Source organism: Medicago truncatula, chromosome 8 (assembly GCF_003473485.1).
Source record: "Medicago truncatula cultivar Jemalong A17 chromosome 8, MtrunA17r5.0-ANR, whole genome shotgun sequence".
Taxonomy (NCBI): domain Eukaryota; kingdom Viridiplantae; phylum Streptophyta; class Magnoliopsida; order Fabales; family Fabaceae; genus Medicago; species Medicago truncatula.
In genome coordinates, this window is record NC_053049.1 from 13,485,309 (window position 1) to 13,500,274 (window position 14,966).

General features: G+C 34.8%; 1 protein-coding gene across 1 annotated transcript in view; it reads left to right on the top strand.

Moving 5' to 3' along the window:
- Positions 1-14,966, top strand: part of LOC11445090 (BEACH domain-containing protein C2) — a 29,772-nt gene that overhangs the window by 8,524 nt on the left and 6,282 nt on the right. The window contains exons 7-25 of the mRNA XM_039829703.1: positions 2,833-2,909; positions 3,736-3,817; positions 4,132-4,452; positions 4,862-5,424; positions 5,980-6,064; positions 6,184-6,378; positions 6,678-7,226; positions 7,305-7,448; positions 7,843-8,292; positions 9,244-9,389; positions 10,231-10,300; positions 10,458-10,541; positions 10,613-10,669; positions 11,122-11,190; positions 11,290-11,376; positions 11,460-11,576; positions 13,111-13,260; positions 14,528-14,612; positions 14,706-14,826. Of these exons, the coding sequence (XP_039685637.1) occupies positions 2,833-2,909; positions 3,736-3,817; positions 4,132-4,452; positions 4,862-5,424; positions 5,980-6,064; positions 6,184-6,378; positions 6,678-7,226; positions 7,305-7,448; positions 7,843-8,292; positions 9,244-9,389; positions 10,231-10,300; positions 10,458-10,541; positions 10,613-10,669; positions 11,122-11,190; positions 11,290-11,376; positions 11,460-11,576; positions 13,111-13,260; positions 14,528-14,612; positions 14,706-14,826 (3,452 nt within the window). The remainder of the gene's footprint in view (positions 1-2,832; positions 2,910-3,735; positions 3,818-4,131; positions 4,453-4,861; positions 5,425-5,979; positions 6,065-6,183; positions 6,379-6,677; positions 7,227-7,304; positions 7,449-7,842; positions 8,293-9,243; positions 9,390-10,230; positions 10,301-10,457; positions 10,542-10,612; positions 10,670-11,121; positions 11,191-11,289; positions 11,377-11,459; positions 11,577-13,110; positions 13,261-14,527; positions 14,613-14,705; positions 14,827-14,966) is intronic.

Here is a 14,966-nt window from a genome sequence, read left to right on the forward strand (position 1 = left end):
TTACCATCCTGTACCAATCTAACACTTCGGAGCTATTATATCCAATATTTACTAGTGAGATGCTGATAACTGACAGGAAGAGAGTTGGGAGGATTGCTCGTGGCCATGAGTAAAGCACATTTATTAGAGACTTAAAAGCATTTTTTTAGCCCTTACATTTAACAAAAATAGTGTTTTTAGTCATTAATTAGGGACTAAAAAAAGCACATTTTTGTAAGGACTAAAAATTAATGAATTTAAATAGGGTGACTGTAAAACAGTCATCTCAAGAGATAGTTAGTATAATGTTTGGCTACTTACTAATAAACATTATACTAGGGGACCAATGGAGGCTGCACGAGTGCTCGAAATAATCCGGCAGTTGTGGATAGTTTTTGGGAAAGGGAGGGTAGGGGATAATTTGGTACTGGGAGAGACCAAGCTCTCTAATTCTTGGAAGGTAGAGACCAAGCTCTCAAACATCATGGTGGGCAATTGCTGTCACTGTTTTCCTTTATCTTCCAATTATCTTTCTGTCAAACGTGTGAATGTAATAAATTATGTTTATACCTTAATTTTCTCAATCATAGATACCAGTTTCTATCAACTGGTAATCCCAGAAAAATTGATGGGTTTGACAAGGAGAATATCATGCACTGAGTTTCTTGAGCGTGGTTTTGAGAGATTTCTTGCCATGTGATAGATTCTGGAGCAGAATATGGAAGAACGATGCAGGAGTGCTTGGAAAGGCAAAGATAGTTACAAGCCTTGGCTGAAACAGCGCATGGAATTTCTGTGCGCACAAAGGATTCAGTTAGGAACCTTATTGGTTTTTGGGTAGAGAAAGGAACGTGTCTTCTCTGAGGAGCCTTTGCTCTGGAATTACAGAGGGATAATCTTCTGTAATATTTTCTTTTCAATCAGTAATACTATTTCCTTTGTTTCTCTTTAATTCGGGTTCCTATCAATTGGTCTGACCTACCAGATTCGAGAGAGGAAACCAGTGTTATCAGAGATGGATGAAATATGGACTTTGAAGAAGCAACTATCACAATTTACTGGGACAGATCGTGCTGGATGGATCACAAGGGCTGAAATGTTCTGTGCAGATAATGGAATTCACTCGAGTGATAAGTTGCAGTGGGCTTTCATGAGTATGGATGATGAAGAAGTATTGTTGTGGTTTTATTCTTGGTGCCAAGAGAACCCAGATGCTGACTGGAAGTCATTTTCTATGGCTATGATTAGAGAATTTGGAGCGCAGATGGAGCACTCAACAAATAAACAAATGGTGTAAAATCGAAATCAAGAATCAGAACCGAAACTGTGGAAGATGACAGAAAAACACAATGAACCGGTCTTAAAGAAGACCATCAACGATGGAGAAGGAAGGTACATCAACGAAATTTCACCTTCGTCGGAAAAGATCATTGATGCAGAAATGGAGAAGAACAAAGAGGTAACGAAGAAAAATCACGAAGAAAAGAGTGGGGGTCGGGGAAGTGTAGTTAATGAAGCGATAAGTGTTGGAAAAAAAGAGAAGAACCAGTCACAAGGCAGTGAGAAAAGCAGACCAAGTTGGCAGGATCGAACCTCAACTGCCGCCGGAACAACAATTTTTTTTACATGATGCCAAAAAAGTCAGATTCATCACAAAAAATCTTCCACCATACAAAAGACATGCATGACAAGTTGGACTCTAAAATGTTTTCCAGATTTTTTGTGCATTGACAATGGCAACTACTGGAACTTCTCAATCAAAAGCACTTCATCAATTTCGGCATCAAATTCTATGGAGGTTTGGCGTTGTCCTGATTAGTGCCTTTTCGGTTATTATAGAAACTATTGATTTTCTGATTACAGTTCTGGAAAAGATACAAAAGGCCACTTATGCATGTCATTGCTTGGAAGAATAAACTAGTACCGAAGAATCAGTTTCTTTATCTCAGCCTTGAGGACAAGACTGTTTTTCTAGCAGTCGGTAATGTTAGGTGTCGGGTGGTATTGATAGGGTAATTGCTGATGCAGTTAGTTATTTTAGTATACAGTTATTTAGGAGCAGTTAGTCAGTTTATGCAGTTATTTGTGTTGATTAGGAGTAGTTACATTCAGTTTATGTCCTACTATTATAAACAAGGCCATTTGGCCACAACTGTAGGAAAGGATTCAGAAATATTCAGTTAGGAACCTTATTGGTTTTTGGGCAGAGAAAGAAGTGTCTCTTCTCTGAGGAGCCTTTGCTCTGGGATTATAGAGGGATAATCTTCTGTAATATTTTCTTTTCAATCAGTAATACTATTTCCTTTGTTTCTCTTTAATTTGGGTTCCTATCAATGGGCAAACTCTAATTTTTGGAAGAGAGAGACCAAGACTCTCAAATTTCTTGGATAGGAAATCTTTATCTTTTTTCCTATTTCTATCAAGATTGTGAGTGGTGTGCGTCTTAATACTGTACCACAACTTCATCTATTTAAGAACCTTTATCCAGAGGGTAAAGAAGTATTAAAATGCTTTTATTCATTATTTTCCGAACGATTTATACCAGTTTCTATCGTATTCATGCCTGTATATGAATTAGCAAAATATAAATTTTAAAAATGTATCTCATGTTTTCAATGTCATCATATAATTGTAGTATTTGGACATGGAATTTCTATATGGAGCAACAATTCACTGCTAAAACGTTGTTTAATATTTTGGTCACCGTGTAATATCTGTATGCTGAAAGTTCAATTGTATTAGCAGCTTGCCTATTTATTATTTGATTTAGTTTAGTTCATATTTGTTCGATTGCATGATTTCTGGTTTTATCAGCTTCGTTCATTTTTTTTTTGTATTGCTTAATTTATGTAGGATATTGAAGCAACAATTCATTGTGCAGAATGGCTTTCAATTGTTGGTGGATCTAGCACAGGAGAACAACGAATTAGGTAAATTTGTAAATCTGTTTTGAACCTTTATACCTTTTCCTTATCCCTTTCTACTACTATGCACCAAGCCATGAATCATGGTATTACATTCCTTCTCTTACTTGGTAGAGGTTGGCATTGTTTCCAAAACTATACATTAAATTATTTCATACTATGAGATCATTCTCATATGGCCGTCAGAAGCTTTGATAATGATTAGATTTCTATAAATTTAGTTGGGTTGAATAGTTTTGTGAAGCTCTGTGTTTGTCCTAGTTCATAGTTTCAAGTGAAGCATATATTAGATTTTCTCAAAGGACATACATTGCATACACAATATATCATGGTGATATTTGATGCGGGTTGTAAAGTTATACATTTGATATTAGGTTTCACTAAATTTAGATCAGGTGCTGTTAAGTTATAAAATTGGATAAAAGTCTCAGGCATTCGATGAGGAAATATGAAAAGCAGTAGGGATCAATGTTCTTCTTTTATTTACAGGGAACCCATAGCGGAACATTTATTCATGTCCATGACAGGCTTGAATAAATGACATCAAGTGATATATATTAAAATGAACACGTGGTACTTTAAATAAGGTTACTCAATGCAATTATTTTGCTTGCATGCACTACATTTTTCTCTTGTGCTTTCTCTCAACCAATTATTTTCTCTCAAAATAATTTCTATGATCCTATCCTGGTTTTAAGAAAAGGGTTATGAAGAATTTTGGGGAAGAGTTCTAATTTTTTTCCCTTGCCCTGATAAAATATTTCATGGGACATATTTAACTTTTTGTCATTATGATTTATATAATCATTCTTCCTTGGTTGATGTCTTGAAGACGTGAAGAATCGTTACCTATATTTAAGAGAAGACTCTTAGGTGGTTTGATGGACTTTGCAGCCAGAGAATTACAAGCCCAGGTACATATTATTTTCTATTATTATTGATAATTCTATCCTTTTTGTCTACTGATGTACTTTTTCCCTGAAGTAAATTATGGTTATCAACATATCCTTTCATTTTAGAAAACAAAATCTCTCCACCTTAAAAATAAAAAAATTAAGGAAGATAATATTTTAGTAAATATAAATCAAATATTCTAATAATTATGCTGTATCTCAACATTATGTTCAAGAGTAAATACAAATGAAATTATTTATATTTCTCATTGTTTGTTGTAAAGAGTGGAATTAAAATGACATTAATGTCTACATTCATATTTTCTTTACTTCAGACCCAAGTTATTGCTGTGGCAGCTGCTGGTGTTGCAGCTGAGGGTTTGTCTCCAGATGATGCTAAGGCAGAGGCAGAGAATGCTGCTCACCTGTCCGTGGCTTTAGTAGAAAATGCTATTGTGATACTTATGCTTGTTGAGGATCATTTACGGTTACAGAGCAAACAATCCTCTTCTTCGCGTGTTACAGATGTCTCTCCTTCTCCTCTTTCTATCTTTTATCCAACCAATAGTAACTCCAGATCAGTAATCGGACAATCAACAGAAGTTACGAGTGATCGTACACCGTCATCTAGAAATTCTGGAGGAATCTCTATCGATGTGAGCATATATTAAATTTAAGAGTATCATACGTAAATGCTTATGTCATAAACAGAATCATTTTCTCATGCTTTTCTCACACTCCTGCAAAACTCATGGAATTGCATACCATCCTATTCTTTATAAGCGTTTTCTAAATAAAAAAACACTAATATGTTGCATATATGACTCAAAAATTGTCTTTTACAATGCTTTATCTTGTTTCTCCTTAAATCTACAACTCTTTGGCATGCCCTTTGGATTTAAGTAGTATCTTTTTGCATCTTTTTCTCTTCTTTTTGCCTTCTTTTAGTTTATTTGCATTGTTGTCAGTATAACTTTATTATCCCCTATGACTCTCTTTCTCTCTCCGTAGTCTTTTGTATGTTTATTTTTACATCGGTCAAATTTATTCTGTAAAATATTTTAGGTCCTTTCTTCAATGGCTGATGCAAATGGTGAGATCTCTACTTCAGTTATAGAAAAGCTTGCTGCAGCTGCTGCTGCTGAGCCATATGAATCTGTTTCTTGTGCTTTTGTATCATATGGATCCTGCGCTAAGGATTTAGCTCTTGGGTGGAAATATAGGAGTCGTTTGTGGTACGGTGTTGGTCTTCCTTCAAATATAGCATCGTTTGGTGGTGGTGGGAGTGGATGGGATGTTTGGAAGTCTACTTTGGAGAAAGATGCCAGTGGCATCTGGATTGAGCTTCCTTTGGTGAGGAAGTCTGTGGCAATGCTCCAATCATTGTTGTTAGATGATTCTGGGCTTGGTGGGGGTCTTGGTATAGGTAGAGGGTCAGGCACCGGAATGGGTGGAATGACTGCATTATACCAGTTATTAGACAGTGATCAACCATTCTTGTGCATGCTTCGGATGATTCTTCTATCAATTAGGGAAGAGGATGGTAAGGAAGAAAATATGCTGATCAGGACTAATATTGAGCATGCGGTATCTGAAGGAGAGAAACCATACTCGGCACTTCTGTGGAGGTAAAGTAACCTCCGTGATCTGACTTACATCAAGCTAATTTTTTCCCTTGATTGATAAATTACCCTTGGAATAGATTTGATCTTTACTTCGAAGTTGGAAAATTCCATACAGTAACAGCTACATTGACATTTGGTCATTTTTCTGTTGGTCAGTTAGTATATGTTAAATGCAACTTTTTACTTACTAATGTAACTAAAAAAAAGAGTTTGAAACTATTATAGTTTTTATATTCGGCCTAAATCATCCTAACACACCGAGCTTGTACGGTGATGATTACCCCACCTATAAACACACTTTCATGAACATCTGAAGTGTGACCTTACAGCGGTGAACTGATAGCAGGTGGCCCAATGGATCTCAGATTGGTCATGATACCATGTTATACCTTTTAAATTTGGCCTAAAATCATCCTTACAAAACCAGCTTGTAAGGTGAGGGTTACACCCACTTATAACCACATTTTCAGGCCTTATCTCCTCCAATGTGGGACTCTTAACAAAACCATAAATACATCAAATTTTATTGGTGTCTTATTTGTTTGTTGTTTTCGACAGTGTTCTTGCACCTGTTCTGAACATGCCAGTTTCTGATTCTAAGAGACAACGAGTCTTGGTAGCATCTTGTGTGCTGTATTCCGAGGTTAGTCTTTTCATCTTCTAAAACTTCCACTTTTGCTCGTCGTGCTATCCATAGCATTTGCCATTTATCTTTCTTTTGTGCACAACCATCGTAATTACTGTACTACAATATATGGCCAGGTATACCATGCTGTTAGCATAGACCGAAAGCCTCTACGTAAAAATTACCTTGAGGCTATTTTACCACCATTTGCTGCTGTCTTAAGAAAGTGGCGACCCCTTTTGGCTGGAATTCATGAACTTGCAACAGCTGACGGTTTCAATCCTCTTAATGTGGATGATAATGTACTGGCAGCTGACACCCAGCCAGTTGAGGTATTTATAGTGCATGTGCTTTTCCATGTTTAAAAACTGAAATCGATATACGTGCATGCACTATACATGCATAATGGCATGTGGCCTATATGCGTTTGTGCATGTATTGTTCTCATTCTTGCCATATTAGAATGTGATGGAATTCATCTTCTACTAGTTTGGTTTTCTCTCTATGTTGTTACTTTCATGTTTTTGCACAACTTTCTGCTACCAATTGTGAGTACTGGGAGTTTCACTGAATGCTAACTAATGAAATCAGAATACTTATGTTTTTTTTGCTTGTCACTGCAACAATACAGGCTGCTCTTGCTATGATATCTCCTGCATGGGCTGCTGCTTTTGCATCTCCACCTTCTTCAATGGCATTGGCTATGATTGCAGCTGGTACTTCTGGTGGTGAAAGTCATGCACCTTCTTCAACAAATGTCCAGCTTAGGCGTGATACTTCATTAATAGAACGCAAACATGCTAGGCTTCATACATTTTCAAGCTTTCAAAAACCTTCAGAAGTTCCCAAGCAAACACCACCCCTACCAAATAACAAAGCTGCAACAAAAGCAGCTGCTTTTGCAGCTGCTCGTGATCGGCAGCGATTTTCACGGATCGGTTCTGGAAGAGGCCTTAGTGCTGTTGCAATGGCTACATCTGCACAGCGAAGGAATGAAAGTGATATGGAGCGAGTTAAGAGGTGGAATATTACTGAAGCAATGGAAGTTGCATGGACAGAGTGTTTGCAGCCAGTTAGTACACAGTCAGTATATGAGAAAGATTTTAATGCACTGTCTTATAAATTTATTGCTGTTCTTGTTGCCAGTTTCGCCTCAGCAAGGAATATACAACGGTCTGAGGTTTGTTAACTAATTGATACTTTGGTTTTTGGATTTTATTGAGATACTGTTTGTTGTTAAGTATTTCTTTGTTGCCAGGTTGACAGGCGTGCTCGTGAAGATTCAATAACACGGCATCAAATCAGTACTGGAATTCGTGCGTGGTGCAAACTTATTCACCAGTTAATTGAGATGAGAAGTCTTTTTGGGCCTTTTGCAGATAATTTATACAGCCCGCTCCGTGTATGCTCTGATATAATCTTCCTAAGCTTTTACCAAACTTGCATTCTTTGTAGCTTCTCTTCTCTTTATTTACATAATTTTGCTTTTATTAGTATATAATATTAAACTATAGGAAGATGTGTATCGATTTCTGTTGTTTGGTGTATACAAAATCCTGAAATTCATAAATAGGATGAGTTTTCTATTTTGGCATTTATTTATGGGGCTTTTAGTTTTGCAAAAAATTGACTTCTTTTTTGAGCTGATGCTCTGATTTTTCTGTTTTCTTTTCCTTCACGTGCTATTTTTGAAGGACGTTTTATCTGCCCAACAAATGCTCTCTGATATTAAAATCTTATTTAGATAATTGTTTTAATGAATGATGTTACCATGATGATTACTTTATAATGTTCAGGTTTTCTGGAAGCTAGACTTCATGGAAAGTTCTTCACGAATGAGAAGATATATGAAGAGGAATTACCAAGGATCTGATCATTTAGGTTGTGCAGCTAACTATGAGGATTATTCAGGGGATAAGAATTATCAGAGGACCCCAGTTTTGTCTGTAGAAGCAATCTCAATAGCGACTATTAATAAAGAGAAAAAAAAGGTGGAAACTGAGAATATGGATGCTAAGGTCAATAATATTGCAGAGAATCAGCCTAGATTATCTGATGCTGCTGAAGAAACTGTAGAAATGTCTTTAGAATCCAATGCTACTCAACTTCAAAGTCATAAAGGTGTTGTTCAGAATTCTTCAGCCTTTGCACCTGGGAGTATTCCGAGTGAGCCTGATGAAAAAATTGTTCTTGAGCTACCGTCATCAATGGTCCAGCCACTTCGGGTTTTACAAGGAACCTTCCAAGTAAGTTGATAATCAAATTTAAAGTAAATTTGAAACAGTCTTGATGATATTTCTTATATATAACAGACTTTAGTCCTTTAAATGATAAATTTAAAGTAAATTGCATGGAAAATATCAAACATTTTAGTCCTTTAAATGTTTGAGGGACTAAACAGACTTGAATATTGGCTTATAGACCTCTCTTTTTTGTATGGAACATTGCATAATAATACCCGAAAGTTAAACAGAACACCAATGTAGCAAGGCTGCCCAATATCATAATAAATCCATCAGATTATCCCATATCAAGTTTTGTGTCGTAGATGGCTTTAGAATATGAGATACCTTAAAACCAAATGGAGAAACTGTGGTATAACTTGCACACTGTCATATATTTTGTTGTTTGTTAGAATTCTACACAAACCAAATGAGTAAATAGGCATTTTATTCGTTGAAATTTCAAGGGCCGGTCAATTTAGTCCCTCAAATATGTGAAATAGCAATTTAGTTTAAATTGAAAAATATCAAACATTTTAGTCATTTTTTAAATTTTATCCCACAATTTTAAAGGTTCTATGCTTATTTTGATGCAGCATAAGACTATTCAAGTCTATGTATATTTAAGCCTATAAAAATGGCCTTATTCAACCTACAATCCTGTAAAATGTCATCAGTAAACTTCCAACAGACATGGGTAAAACAATCAAATTAATTTTTTGTTTGTAAATTCTCTAGACAATGATACAAGAGTTCTGGTTACTCTTTCTTCTTCTACTCATGATTTGTGTAGTTTTTGGTTGCTTCCTAGAACAAAAATACATGGAAATTTGTTGGAGGTCCTTAAAGCTTTGAGTTACAGATTTGCTAGGATTTTCATCTTGGAAAAGATGCATAAAAAATTTGAAATTGTTTGCTTGCTTAAGCATTGCAATTGCATTACAGTGAATCACTATCACTATTGTCTAATTGTAGGTAACCAGTAGGAGGATAAATTTTATAGTTGATAACAATGAGACCAGCACTACTGTGGAAGGTTTGAATTTCGATTCTGCGGTTGGGAACCAAAGAAAGGATCGTAGCTGGTTGATGTCATCACTTCATCAAGTTTATAGCCGGAGGTGAGTTCATCTGGTTAGTTATTAATGATTTATTCATCTATTATACTTCTAATCATTTGGATTATAAAAAAAAAAAATGTTCAAATTTTATTTTTATTTATGTGTGTGTGTGTGTAAAGAAAGGGCGGGAGGAAGAGAGAGGAAGAATCAAATTACACCGGTGTAACACTTGGACTTGGGTAGTGTTACACTGCTCAATACTTTTAACCGAATATACATTTTGCTAAACTGTTGTTGGATTGAAATTTTATATTATATAGATCATCTCTATAAACTCTTGAGTAAATTTAAAAGGTCATTGAGGCGTGTTAAGATTTATGTCTTGAGTTATGTTTATGCTTTTATTAAGAAGATTTACGCCTTAAGGTTTGTTAGAATCTAAGAAAATGTCTTATAATAGTCTTGATAGTTGATATTATATTAGAGTATCCCTATAAGATTTTATATTACTGTTATTTACACCTGTCTTGCTGTTCTAGGAATCCTAACAATTTCCTTCTCTAGAAGTTGCTTCTGTGAATATGCTTAGTTGCATTAGGTTTTCTGCTTGATAGTTTCTGTTATTGTGCTTATAGAGATGCTATTTGTTACGAACCATTTATGTCATGAAATGTAAGAAATAAGTAAGGCCATAAAAGGCTCAACATGCACTAAATCTGCCATTCGGAGGAAAACAAGGATAACATTGATGTAATCAACCAATCACATTCTTTCTGGATTTTCTTTCTATTATATTTCATAAAAACAAGCATTTTCCTTGTGCCTATTGTCCATACAGAGTGTATATTTGAAAAAATTAAAACGTTTTCTGTTGTTTGCTAGTAATTGGTTCCTGTTACAGATATCTTCTTAGAAGAAGTGCACTTGAGCTATTTATGGTGGACCGTATGAACTTCTTCTTTGACTTTGGGGTATTACTTTTAAATTTTGCTACTTTATTTTTAGTTTTGAGAAATACATTTTTCTTGGATTTGAAATTGTAAAATTTTAATTATTTGACCTATGGTTGTTAAGTTTTGGATACATAAATTCTAATACTTATTTCCAATACCAAAATTTCCTCTTCAGAGTAGTGCGGGGCGGAGAAATGCATATCGAGCAATTGTTCATGCACGACCACCTCATTTAAACAATATATATTTAGCAACACAGGTATCATCTTTTCAGCAAATTTGAAATTTTTCTTCATTTGTACATAAGATAACGATAATTTATTTTTTTAGAAGCCTGAACAACTTTTAAAAAGAACTCAGCTTATGGAGCGCTGGGCTAGGTGGGAGGTAAGAAGTGTGTCTTAACTCTTCCAAAGATATTATTTTATGTTTGGTTTGCTTAATTATATGTTCAGTTTTAATAATTTTTCTTATCAAAACAGCTTTTTTTTTTTTTCTTCCCGTGAATGCTACAATATAAATGTTAGAATATTATTTTATATTATTTCAAAATTATTTAAAGATAATTTGTTTTACCTCAACAAAACAACATTTTCAATCATTCCATATCTCGTTTTGCAATTGAATGCATAATGTGACTTTTAATACAATCTAAAACTATATCTCGAAAGTGTCACTGAATCAACATTTCTAAACATAATCTATTTTTCATAATTGATCGTCTTGAACGTGTTTTTGACATAATATTTTCTAACATTTAGCCAATCACACACTCAGGTTCTAATATAATTTAAATACTTGTGGCTTATGTACATAGATTTTATGATGCTGTTGTGCAGATCAGTAATTTTGAGTATTTAATGCAACTCAATACACTGGCTGGACGTAGTTATAATGATATAACACAGGTAGTCTTTCTTAATATATTGCTTTCTTTCATTAAAATTTAAACTCTTCAAACCTATGTTCATATTATTTACTTTATCAATATTATTTCTTTTTTGCAGTATCCAGTTTTCCCTTGGATTCTTTCTGATTACAGTTCAGAGAGCTTGGATCTTTCTAATCCTTCTTCTTACAGGGATCTTTCTAAGGTTACTGTCAATGTTGCTTTAATCAGTTCATAGGAAAATAGTTATATGTTCTTCAATCAATTAATGCTTTTGATATTATGCAGCCGGTTGGTGCACTAAACCCAGATCGCCTGAAAAAGTTTCAAGAGAGATACAATAGCTTCGACGATCCTATTATCCCCAAATTCCATTATGGGTCACACTACTCAAGTGCAGGAACAGTGGGTTTGCCCTCTTTTTTCTTTCCCAAAAAATAACTTGGAATTTTCTTTATTATTGTACTTCGTTAGCATTCTAGACAATGATGCATGAGGAAAATTAATGTTGAAGTGTTTCAATTATTTTTTTTTACTTCATCAATTTATTTATTAAATCAGTGCTCTCCAGAAGGCTTGATTTGTACGAAGATTTTTCTTGATTGTTTTCTTTATTATCGTAAGTTTATTAGCATTCTAGACAATGACGCATGAAGACTATTGATGTTGAGTGTTTGCGTTTTTGTTTTAATTCATCAAATATGTGCTCTCCAAAAGCTTTGATTTGTATGAAGTTTTTTCTTGGGTGGCTTACTTGTACTTGCTATGATGTGTGACAGACCAGTATCAGAGGGATAAAAAAGATCTACACATGGTCTTTCATTGATTTGGCGTGTACGATTGTTAGCCAAGAGAGATTTTGTAGAAAGCCCTAGAAAATAAAGAGGTTGAGATTGTCTATTTTCGAGCTATCCAGGATATGTATGAAGGGGCCATGACTAGTTTTCAAACTGAAGGTGGAGCAACAAAGGATTTTCCAAGAACTGTAGGATTCTACCAAGGGCCAACTTTAAGCACCTCTCATTTTACCCTACATGGAGAGACGAGAGAGGAAACAAAAGGGAGGTTAGATATTGGAGGCAAGCTTTAGAAGCATATGACTTTCGTTTGAGTAAAAATAAGATAAAGAATATGAAATGTAAGTTTAGCAAAAGGCGAAGCACACCTAGTTACACGATTTAAATATCTTTGGCAAGATATTGAGGGATATGTAAACCATCAAATTCAAGTCGGGTGGATGAAATGGAGGATAGGCTCGGGGATTATATATTATATAAAGGTACCACTCACGTTTAAGGGAAGGTTTTATCGTACAACAGTAAGACCAACAATGTTGTATGGGATGACATGTTGGGTTGTAAAATGCCAATACGAGAGTAAGTTTATTGTGTCAGTGTACCAAAGATGAGAATGCAATATAGATGTGCGAAAATACTAGATTGGATACAGTTAGGTATGATAGCATTTGAGAGAGTCAGAGAGAGAGAGAGTTGCGGTAGTAGCACCTATTTTAGAAAAGATGGTTGATTCTCGACTAAGGTGGTTTGTGCATGTGCGGAGGGTAGTCTAATTGCTAGAGGCAGAGGAAGACCAGAAACCTAGAGGTCAATGATCATGATTGGTTATTTTCATGATTTGTTTTTCTATTCAATTAAGATTATGAGTCTTGTATCCCCATTCCCAATAAATAGGGTCAGTGCTTAATTGTTTGGTATCCTCAAATCATTAATCATAACCATATTTTAAAGTCTTTTTTTCTCTCTCTCCTCTTTTTATCTAAAATACCATAACTTCATCTGTCTTTTATAATATGTGATATTTTTTGTTTTTCTCAAATTGCAATAGAAGCGATTGCCCATGTGTAAATGGTGTCATGTTATATGATTGTGTTTATGTTGCTAAATTTGGAATAGTTAATGATTATTCTTTTCCTTTACAGGTTTTGTATTATCTTGTTAGGGTTGAACCATTCACTACTCTGGAAATCAAACTACAAGGTGGAAAATTTGATCACGCAGATCGGATGTTTTCTGATATTTCTGCTACTTGGAATGGAGTTCTTGAAGACATGAGTGATGTGAAGGAATTGGTATTGTTAAATTCTTCTACAAAATCATTGATTAATACTTAAAATACTGAGTAGATACTCTTTAGATAATAGAAAAACATCATAGAAACTAAACATAAATGCCAATAGTATACATAAATGCTAAAAAATAGCAAAATAAACAAAATTAAAGGGGTGGTTATAGTTAATAATTATAATTAAGCTTTATCATTTGTCACTAACATTCAAAATCAAAATCCAATATAACTTCACTATTAATTTCAGTTCTTATTTATTTTTTTTGGTCAAGTAGCCTAGTGGCTGGAGCACACACATTTTAAATGTGGAGAAGTGGGGTGTCAGGGGTTCGAACCCCTGCCCCTGCATAAATTATGCATTGTCCCTACCAACTGAGCTAAGCTCACGGGGACCTATTAATTTCAGTTCTAAAAGTATTCAAAATAGCAAGTGATTCCTTAAATATAGTCAATCATGTTGCTTCATCTTCACTTCCAAGTTTTACGAATTACAACATCAATATTATCTTGTTCAACACTTGATTCAAACACTTGTTCTTCATCCTACACCCCTTCCTCGTCTTCATTAGGACCAACTGTAGTGAGTCTAGAACACTAACAGTTCTCGATGGCTCACACTAGCCCAAGCCGCATCGCCAACACCTCCCCAAGTCAATCCATATCCTATACCAGGCACTCATTACAATAATCAATAATGTGGACTTTACCGAGAATTGGATGTCCTAATTGGGCATGTATGATGTGAGGACAATTCACTACCATGCAAACAATGGAAGGGCTTGTCAAACAAAGTCAACACACACAGTCACTAATTTGCCCGATCTTGATGAATTGGACAGTGGTGAAGATTGTTAACTAGACATTGAACAGGGGTTTTGAAATAAAGGTCTTACATGATGGATAGTGGGTCAACCAGGTATTCATGATTAGAGTTGCCTTTTGTCAGGCTCTAGATATCAAAACGAGATAATAGAGAATGAGAGACATGGATATATCTGTCTAAATTACATATCAGAAGTATATTATAAAGAAGACTAACACAAATATAAAGCTTTGCAGTTATAATAAGTACTGTAATTACATAATACTATACAATGTTTTATTAACGTATTACATTATCTCTAATAAAAAATTATGTATCTTTTTATAAGTTTAAGCATCAATGGACTTGAAATTTGTTTATAACATATATCTTATATGATTATTATATTTTTATTGAAACATCTTAAGAGGGTTTTTTTTCTTTTCATTTTACAATCTCAACATATTAGGTTCCTGAGCTATTTTACCTTCCTGAGGTCCTCACAAATGAAAATTCAATTGATTTTGGAACAACACAGTTGGGGGAAAAGCTTGGTATGCTCATTAAGGTTTTCCACGGATAGTTTTTTCAGAAGGCATTTCACACGTATATTGTAACTCTTTTGTTATTTACTTCTGCATTACCAGATTCTGTAAGACTTCCTGCTTGGGCTGAGAATCCAGTTGATTTTGTGCATAAGCACAGGATGGCTCTGGAGAGTGAGTATGTATCTGCTCATTTGCATGAGTGGATTGACCTCATATTTGGGTAGGTTTTTCCTACTTCTCAGTATCTCCTCCCACTGCATTTGGTGTTGTGCAACCTTTCACCGGCTTCAAGGCTTCGTCTTGTTCATTCATGATTTTTTTTTTTGTACTATCAATAAGAGATGTATAACATTCCTTTTC